Here is a 10,807-nt window from a genome sequence, read left to right on the forward strand (position 1 = left end):
CAGATCAATTGGTGACAGCTTGTCCTGTGGGAAGGTTGTTAAAGGGTGGGGACCAGGGTTCGAGGAACGCCTGGTGCACCAATAACCTACTGTGGATTTGGATGAATAGTTCCAATTGCCCAGTGAGGGGTTAGGATCGATGCCCTGCAGGGCCAGCTTCGGGCCTATGGGGGCAAGCTAGCGGTGGGCTAGTGGGGTCAACGGGACGGGTTATCACACTTTTGAATTCAGTCTCTACAATCATGAGCAATGTTTCATAGAACCTTCTCTTGTTCACCTAATCAAAATGCCTAACGGACAGATCATGATCCAGGACAGATACAAAGCCTTAAAAGAATAAACAAACCCACAAATTGTAGAAGGCTAGATGCCATTAATGCTCAAGAAGATCTGGTTCCACTAACTTGACACAAACGATAGACATAAGATGAAGGCGAGAAGACAATCCGATCCATAGACATCACTAATTTTTGTTTTCTTCCTTAAAAAACTCATGCCCGGATTGGTAACAGCTATAACTTGTGATTGTAGATGCTTTGACTGTAAAGATTTTGACTTTAAAAACTTTTGCTGTTAAAGCTTTAACTGTTAAAACTTTAACACTGACTGTTATTTTTACTGTATGTTTTTCATAAATATAAAAATATAAAATATGACATAACTGTTTATGGGATATAATGGTTATTGATGCAAAAATCTATACTATTAAAAGGGAAGCATTTTTAATAAGTAGACATATGTTAAGATATTATTACATGAAATGCCATTGAAAACAGAATAAAAATATATAAATCCTGTATCCAAACAGATTGATAATCTCCATGACCAAACAGATTGATAGCCGAACCAAATCGGATGCAATTAAGTGAGATAACCCAAATGCAATATCTTCGGCAACTAAATCTAAATGAATCTCGAAAATTCATGACACAATATCGAACAGTTCACTGCTAATATTAATACCTACTATAAACAATGATGCAATTAAGTGAAACACATAAAAATCGGAAATAACAAATATGGTAACACAATATTCGTTTGTATATGCCATTAAATCTAAACAAATCTATCCACCTAAATTAAGTACTACACTTAAAGAAAAGAAAATCAACCCACGTAATTAGCACATCATACTTTATTTCTTTCCTTATAACATTACAATTATTTTGCTAATATTAGAAAAATTCAATCTCTACTACAAAAATATATATGCGGTTAATAAGAAAAACGTATTTGATAATTTATACCAAAATTTCGGAAAGTCAACATAATCTACACGATTTTGGAATATTCTAATTTACAAAATCTTAGCAACTTACCAAATCTTAGCGACTTACATTTTAAACGACTTCTTTTATTGTATAAATATTGCAGTAATCTAAATAATTTTCAATTCAACAAAAACTTTCAAATCTATATTACGCTAAAACTAAAACCTTTTTTTTTCAAACAACCAAAACCTATTAGCTTCTTGTGTTCTTTGTTAAATCCTTTTTTCCAGATTGTTATATGCATGTTAACATGTTCTGTTTAATCTATGTCTCTCTTTTTATTTATAATTATTTGTTCTTTGTTAGATTTTATTTAAATAAACTAACAACTACAATGTGTTTATGTAGGTTTTACAGTAAACATAGCTGGAGAAGCCTAAGGAGTCATCTCCTAATTTAAGATCATAAGTTTAAACTTTTTATACAGAGATTATAACATATGCTAATTTTCAGGGTGGTCTCAATTTTCTAAGTATAATTTTAAGAGCATGAAGGGATGAATTATTTTTAAATAAGACAATGAATTCTGAAAGTATTCCAGAACCTGTATGAGTTATCATTTTCTATATTATTCTGTTTTTGTGTTTTGATTAAATAGTTTCTGTTTAAGTTATAAAGCAAATGAGAAGTTAAGAGGATTAATATTACTCATGTTTATTTGTATAAAATGGCATGAGCGTGCATATGCTTCTGTTTCTTTGCTTCCTATTATGATAATTGGTTATTTATTTCTAATATATTAGCCATTTAGTCATTTACATTTTTTTGTAAGTAATGCTATTTTATGGTATAAACGGAGAATAAGTGGCTACTAAACCTAAAAATTATGTAGAAATCCAACTCAACATAAGACAAGGATCACACAAGAAGCAAGTTTGAAACCATTTTAAAGTAGCTTGAAATCTATTCGAAAACACACATAACCCTCGATTGGTGGCTTTTAAGGTTTTAAAAGTATTTAAAAGTCTTAAAAATATTTTATTTGCCAATCAAGCTTTTTTGAGTTTTTTGAATTTTTAAAGTTTCAACAGTCACATATTTTTAGGTTATTTGCAAATTTGTGGAAATAAACAAAATATATAATTATATAATTTTTAGATATATATTATGTAATATTAATACACGTTTAACCCATCACTAATCCGGTTCAAATTCATGCCTATCGGGAGGGGTTTGACCTGCTTGAAAATTTAATCATTCGGTTTTGGAAGTTTTTACCTTTTTGACAGTTTTTTATCCAGTTCATAGCTCATGAGTTTAATACAAATTTAACCAGTTACCAATCCATATCACATTCTATTCGGATCTATCGTCTTGTGAAATCTAATTTTACGTGAAACTTTTATTATTTCAAACATTGATATATTGGATGAAACTAAATCAATATAAATTTAAACTATAAATACTATTACCAATAATTATATCAATAAATATAACATTGCACATACATAATATATACAAAGATCAAAGAAAAATTAGTTTTGAAATCAACTCCGCACGTATGTGCGGGTCTGAATCTAGTAATTATGAAAAATGGATCTCAAAATAACAGAAATAAAAAATTTATTTTCAATGAATCAAAATGTATTTGTGATAAATTATACATAGAATGAAAAAGAATGTTCCAATCATCATTGAAAATAAAAAAGAAAAAAATAACTACATTTTTATTATTTTTTATTTTCTACAGACAAAAAAGTCTCAAATTTGTGAGTTTTAAAATTTGTACGTACAAACTATAAAATGGCAGTTAAACTTTAAAGGTTGTCAAAAGTCTTAAAACTTTAAATTAATTTTGAAGTGTTTAAAGTGTCTCCCAATCAGAGCCTCAATCAATCGAAGATGACCAATAAACAGACAAAAAAAAAAAAAAACTAATCCCAGATTAAGTAAGAATTTTTTTCGATCTGGAGTGATTTTATTTATTCTGTTTCCATTTTCAATGAAGAGAAGATGTGAATTTAGAGAATATGTGTCTTCTTATTCATCCAATATGTCGTGTACAAGATATATATACAAGTATGTTAAGCGGCTAAATCTAAACCTATTACGATTACAAGCACAACTTAGACATAGAAAGCCCAATTAACATAGTTTAGGCCAATACTCCCCCTCAAGTTGGAGTATGAGGATCAGAAATGCCCAACTTGGACACTAATTTTTCAAACTGAGGTCGTACGAGCGCCTTAGTGAGAACATCCGCGAGTTGGTACGTCGTGGGTACATGTACTGTAGAAATTGTTCCATCTTGAATTGCATCACGGACGACATCACAATCAACTTCTATGTATTTAGTACGTTCATGAAAAACAGGATTAGCCGCGATATGAAGAGCTGCTTTACTATCACAAAACATAAAGTGTAGTTTGAGGTGCACCAAGATCCAAGAGTAATTGACGAAGCCAAATTATCTCATCAGTGGCTCGAGCCATAGCCCTATATTCGGCTTCAGCGGAAGAACGTGAGACGGTACATTGCTTCTTAGTTTTCCAAGATATGGGCGAGCCACCAAGAAACACAATATATGAGCTCAAAGAGCGTCTTGTCAACGGACATGAAGCATAATCAGAGTCACAATAAACACTAAGGTGCAAATCAGAATTAGCTTCCATAAATGTACCTTGACCCGGTGACCCTCTAAGAAATCGAACAACACGAAGAGCTGCTTCCCATTGTGCCTCACGAGGAGCTTTCATAAATTGAGACAACACATGCACAGAATAACATAATTCCGGACGCGTGGTGAGAAGATAAATAAGACGGCCAACAAAACGTCGATATGGCATAGGATCCAGAAGAAGTGGACTAGTATCCAAACTGAGACAATGACCTTGTTCCATAGGAGTAAACTCAGGATTACAGCCTAACAACCCAGTCTCGGCAATAAAATCAAGAGCATATTTGCGTTGGGATAAGAAAATGCCGTCGGAATTACGAGCTATTTCTAACCAAAGAAAATATTTTGCTTTGCCAAGATCTTTCATATGAAACCAACTACTCAAATACTCCTTAAACTTGGTAAGAGTGGGAATATCATTACCACATACCAACAAATCAACATAGACCAATACTCAAAGCTCTATTTCACCACGATTAAGTGAAAACAGGGAATAATCTGAATAAGATTGAACAAACCCAAACGTGGTCAATGCATTAGCAAGCTTGGAAACCAACAACGTGGCGCTTGTTTAAGACCATAATGCGATTTGTGGAGACAACACACTTTCTGTGGATCAGAAGTTCAAAAGCCCAAAGGAAGCTTCATATAAACCTCTTCATCGAGATCACCGTGAAGAAAAGCATTGTGAACATCCATATGATATACTTCCCAATTCTTAGCTGAAATTATTTTCAACAAGCTACGTACGGTAGACAATTTAGCAATAGGAGAAAACGTCTCATTGTAATCTTCACCAGCAACATGATGATTACCAAGCACCACCAAATGTGCTTTATATCTTTCAATAGACCCATCAGCATTGTACTTAATTTTAAACACCCAGTGATTGCCAAGAGCCTCTTTACCCGATGGTAAATCCACAATACTCCATGAATTGAGTTCTTCCAAGGCATCTACCTCCAAAACCATAGCATTATTCCAAACTTCATCTTGCATCACTTCTTTGTAACCCCGAGGTACATACCAGCAAGCACTGCTGCGAGAAAAAGCTTTATGACCCAGAGAGAATAAATCATCGGACACATAGTGATGAAGAGGGTATAAAACGTTACCTGGGACCGAAGACGAGGAACTTGATGTAGGAGCCGAGGGACTGTGAGGGGTATTATCTTTTTCTTTGTAGAAAATGGTGAGATTAATCTCATAATCTTTAAGTTTGGCCGGAGGATATCATTGTCGCTCACCACGTCGTAATTGTGGAACAGATGGTAAAACTGGAGACAAACTAGGCGGTGAGGAAGACGGTGTAGAATCTGGTGTAGACTCTGGTGTGGGCTTTGGTGTAGGCTCCGGTGTAGACAAAGGGGTCGTAGCATCAATGGGAGAGTCCGCCTCACAGTGCACCGTAGGACTAGATGATGAATCAACATGTGGTAATACAATGGCATCACTCCGTCGATCAGGGGAAGGTACAAAACATGTATCAACAACTGGTAAACTCGTAGGATAGTTCCCCCTATCGTTGGAGGCCGTTGCAAAAAACCAGTCATCTGAAGATGCGGCATTTGTTCAAAAGGGTGAACTACTTCAGAAGAACAGAGTACTGATACAAGAACGGAGCATCATGATGTTTATGTCGGCCATTAACAAACTGGAAGACTTACACAAGATTATAAGGCGCAAGAAGCTTCTAGAAGGACAAAGAGCTTCATGTTTACAATAGGAATGTAAACATGAAGAAAGAGGGAAATTTACTAAAACATGAAGAAAGAGGGAAATTTACTAAAATATAAAGAAAAAAAAAATTGTCCAATTCCTATTAGGATTAGAATAGGTAGTTTGCCTATTGTATGGCATAGGCCTAGTTCTATAAATAGGGTGCAAAGGCTGATTGAAAGCTTTAGCACAAACAGGAGAAAGTTAACCTAGCTACTAAGTTTTAGTCTTTAAGAAAAGAAAAAAGCTAAGAACTTAGAGGGAGCGTGAGGTGTCTTTAAAGAGAGTTTTGAGAGATTAGAAAATTGTTTAGAACAAAATTGTAAACAGATTTTCTATTAATCAAAAGAGAGTTTAAAGAAATCATTGTTTTATTGTTCAGATCATAAGTTCTCACACTTTCAATTGGTATCAGAGCAGCACTTGTTCGAAATATTACGGGTGAGATTCTGCGGCAAGATGGAGAGCTACGGAGATCTGATCAACAACAATAAAGTTATCTTGGATGATGGAAACTATGGATTTTGGAAGTCAAGGATCAAATCCATAATAGGAGGTATTGATCGTCTTGCTTGGAAAACTGTTCTGGAAAAGTGGGAGGAGCCTACGATCAAGGATGAATCAGGCAAGCGAATACCCAAACCTGAGTCAGAATGGACTGATGAAGAACAAAGGAAATCGAAGTATAACTCAAGAGCATTAACCGCTATTCATTGCAGTGTTGGGAGAAAACAGTTCGATTTGATTCAGGGTTGCAAAACAGCAAAAGAAGCATGGGTCATCCTTCAGATCCATTATGAAGGCACCACCAAAGTGCAGAGCTCAAGAAAAGATATGTTAGCATCGAGATTTGAGAATCTAAGGATGGAGGATCATGAATCAATTTTGGATTTCAGTTATAAGCTGAGTGCTCTAGCACAAGAGGCCTTAACCTTAGGTAAAACCTATAAAGATCAGAAGTTAGTCAAAAAATTTCTAAGATGCCTTCCGTCAAGGTTCATGGGGTATAAGACAGCCTTAACTGTATCACATGACTTAGACAGCCTTACCTATGGTGAAGTGGTTGGAATGCTACAAGCACATGAGATGGAGCTGAATGGAATTAAGAAACCAAAAGGGATAGCTTTAGCAGTAAGCAAAGATACAACTGATCAAGGAGAGGAGGATGCTGTAGGTCTGCTGGTACGAAGGTTTGATCGAGCTCTGAGAAGGATAGAACAAGGTCAAGGCCAAAAGAAGACTGGTTCATTCAAAAAGACAAGTGAAGACAGAAAGGCTGATATGCAGTGCCATGAATGTAAAGGATATGGACATTTTATTCGAGAATGTCCAACGAGCAAGCTACGAGAGGCCAAGTGCACAACCTGCAAAGGTACTGGACATACACATGATATGTGTATAAGTAATTCTAAATCTAAGAAAGAAAAATCTATGATTAGTATTGAAGATGATTCAGATGATGATAGCAGCAACGAAGAAGTGCTCATAAATTTAGTGGCAATGGTGGGAATCACTGAATTTGAGAACGGGGAGGAAGTGACTGATTCAGAATCAGAAGGAGAGGAGATTCTTGATATTGTTCCGAGTTACAAAGAAGTGAGAGACACACTTATTACTCTAGGAAAAGAGAATCAAGGACTGATAAAAGAAGAACTTTGACTTGAGACACTTGTCATAGCCTTGCAGAATGAATTGGAAGATGAGAAAAAGATTGCTAAAGATTCGCTGGATTTGATGAGAAAAAAGTTGGTTTTATCTGCAAAAGCAGACAAATTTGAAGAGGAGCTGTGTAAAGAGAAAGAAAAAACCACAGAATTGCAATCGCAGTTGGATCAGCAATATAGGAAGATTCATATGTTTGCAGGCACAAAGCAACTTGATAAAATCTTGAGCTATGGGAGAACTGAGAAGACTCATAAAGACTGGGATATAAAGATAACAGAGGAGCAAAACCACAGTTAACCAAGTTTGTGTCTGCTGGAACATATCATTATGAGAAGGAAACAACTACAAGTGTTTCTAAAGAGTTTTTGGGATGTTATTTTTGTGGGAAGATTGGGCACTACAAACGATATTGTTACAAGTTTTGGGAAAAAGTGTGTGCTCTAAAGCGTCAAGGAAGATTTTTCTGGAAGGGAGTTAGAAGACAAGTATGGATGAAGAAAAATGATCTATAAAACAATAAGTTTCAAGCTCTTTATGTGGTTATAGGAGGGGATGAGATCGAGGAATTAAAAGTGGCTTCTGGATCAGGATTCAGATGTAGTATGGCCATGATTACTGAGGAACAAGATGACTCAGAGCCTTGGTTCTTTGATAGTGGGTGCTCAAGGCATATGATTGGAACCAAGAGTAATCTACAAAATATCAAGAAACTGAAAGGAGGTACAATAACTTTTGGAGATGGGAGTCATGGTTTTATACAAGGCAAGGGTACAACGTGTGATGTTGAGCTTCCACAACTTGTGAATGTCTATCTAATTCAGGGCTGAGAGCTAATTTGATAAGTATTAGTCAACTTTGTGACGAAGGATTGTCGGTGCTGTTCACAAAAGTTGATTGCAAAGCTTTGGATGAAGCAGGAAATGTCAAGTTATATGGTGTAAGATCTGGAAATAATTGTTACATGTGGGAAAAGAGTCAATCAAGTGTTACAGTGTTAAGGCTAGCATTGATCTCTGGCATCAGCGACTTGGACATATGAATACAATGAATCTTACTACTCTTGTGAATAAAGAGATAGTGCGAGGGGTACCAAAGCTAAAAGGGGAAGACAATATGGTGTGCGGTACATGTAACCATGGAAAACAGGTCAAAATTCAGCACAAAAGGTTCCAGATGTTCAGTCAAAATCAGTTCTGGATCTAACTCACATGGATTTGATGGGACCAATGCAGGTTGAAAGTCTAGCGGGAAAGAAATATGTGTTTGTGTTGGTTGATGATTATTCCAGGTATACTTGGGTTCGATTTATTCGAGAGAAGTCTGATACTGTAGACAGTTTCAAAATCTTGGCCTTACAACTACTTAATGAAAGAGGAGGAATAAAACAGATAAGGAGTGATTATGGTGGAGAATTTCAAAATGAGGCTATGAAGGATTTCTGTGATCAACATGGGATCGCACATCAGTATTCAGCACCAAGAACTCCACAACAAAACGAAGTTGTAGAGATGAAGAATAGAACTCTTCAGGAAATGGCAAGGGCAATGATTCATGAAAATCAGGTTCCTAAGAAGTTCTGGGCTGAAGCTTTAAATACCGCATGTTACATAATTAACAGGGTATATGTGCGAATAAATACGACTAAGACACCTTATGAGCTGTGGAAAGGCAAAACACCGAACCTGAGCTACTTTCATGTTTTTGGCTGCAAATGTTATATCTTAAATGACAAGGATTATCTTGGGAAATTCGATTCCAGAAGTGATGATGGCATGTTTCTTGGATATGCAGAGAGTAGTACATCATTCAGGGTGTATGACAAACGTACTGGTGTTATTATGGAGTCAGTGAATGTAGTGTTTGATGATAGGTCAGGTTCAGTGGGAAACGATGATGATTCGGACAGTGATACAGAACCAGAAATTGCTACTAAAACACGAAATGATGAGTCTGAAGTAGAAGCTTCTGTTTCAAAGTCAGAAGGGTTACAACTTGTTCATAAAAATCACTCAGCATCTGATGTCATTGGAGATCTGAATGAGAAGATGAAGACTAGAGGAGTTAAAATAGATTTCCAAAAGATGACAAGTTACTTTACAACTTTAGAGACGGTTTTCTATGAGTGTTTTCTGTCAATGATTGAACCAAAGAACCATGTAAAAGCTATTGAAGATGATTTTTGGATTATTGCCATGGAAGAAGAACTTGAACAGTTTGAGCGGAATGATGTTTGGGAGCTGGTTCGGAGACCAATAGATGTAAATATCATTGGTACCAAATGGATTTTTAAGAATAAAATCGATGAAAGTGGTGTTGTGGTTCACAATAAGGCTAGATTGGTAGCACAAGGATATAGACGGATTGAAGGAGTGGACTTCGAAGAAACCTTTGCACCAGTAGCAAGACTTGAGTCAATTAGACTGTTTATAGGGATGGCTTGTATTCTAAACTTTAAAGTTTTCCAGATGGATGTCAAGAGTGCTTTCTTGAATGGGATCTTACAGGAGGAAGTGTATGTTGAACAACGCAAGGGGTTTGAGGATCCAGTTAAGCCAGATTATGTCTATAAATTAAAGAAAACTCTTTATGAGTTAAAACAAGCTCCAAGGGCTTGGTATGGAAGGCTGACCAGTTTTCTTATGGAGAAGGGCTATACTCGAGGAAGTGTTGACAAAACCTTGTTTATCTTTAGAACAAGATGATGTTATCATGATGTTTCAAATTTATGTTGATGATATTATCTTTGGTAGTACATCTAAGAAGCTGGTGGATGGTTTTGTGAGTAATATGACACAAGAGTTTGAAATGAGTATGGTTGGCGAACTCAAATACTTTCTTGGATTGAAGATTATACAGTCTGATCAAGGGATTTTTTATTTCACAAAGTACTTATGCAAGACAACTTCTTAAGAAGTTTCAGATGGACAAGTGTAAAGAAGCCAAGATATCTATGAGTACTTCATTAAAACTGTCAAAAGATATTGATGGTGAGGATGTGGATGTCAAGCAGTACAGAGGGATGATTGGTAGTTTACTATATCTTACTGCTAGTAGGCCTTATTTGTGTTTCAGTGTGGGTATGTGTGCTAGGTATCAGTCAAACCCAAAAGAATCACACCTTGAAGCTGTTAAACGGATTATAAAACATGTGAAAATGGACTGTTTATTTTGGGATTTGGTATTCTAAAGGATCAAATAAACGCTTAGTTGGATATTATGATGCAGACTATGCAGGGAGTGTGACAGATCGAAAAAGTACTAGTGGAGGATGTTTCTTTTTGGGAAATAATCTCATTGCATGGTTAAGCAAGAAACAAAATTCGGTTTCTATGTCTACAGCTGAGTCCGAGTATATAGCAATGGGGAGTTGTTGTACTCAATTGTTATGGATGAAACAGATGTCAGCAGATTATGGTATGGATTTAGGAGTTCTATAAGTGTATTGTGATAACCAAAGTGCGATTGATATTTCTAATAATCCAGTTCAACACTCAAGAACCAAGCACATTGATGTGAGACATCACTTTATCAGAGA

General features: G+C 35.9%; 1 protein-coding gene across 1 annotated transcript; it reads left to right on the plus strand.

The window, feature by feature from the left end:
- Nucleotides 6,067–10,182, plus strand: LOC104755356. The gene is made up of 7 exons (XM_010477720.1): nucleotides 6,067–7,203; nucleotides 7,294–7,564; nucleotides 7,819–8,040; nucleotides 8,094–8,209; nucleotides 8,296–8,388; nucleotides 8,505–9,886; nucleotides 10,023–10,182. Exons 1-7 carry the CDS (start codon nucleotides 6,067–6,069, stop codon nucleotides 10,180–10,182), a joined length of 3,381 nt encoding a protein of 1,126 aa, XP_010476022.1.

This window comes from Camelina sativa, chromosome 2, assembly GCF_000633955.1.
Source record: "Camelina sativa cultivar DH55 chromosome 2, Cs, whole genome shotgun sequence".
Classification (NCBI taxonomy): Eukaryota; Viridiplantae; Streptophyta; class Magnoliopsida; order Brassicales; family Brassicaceae; genus Camelina; species Camelina sativa.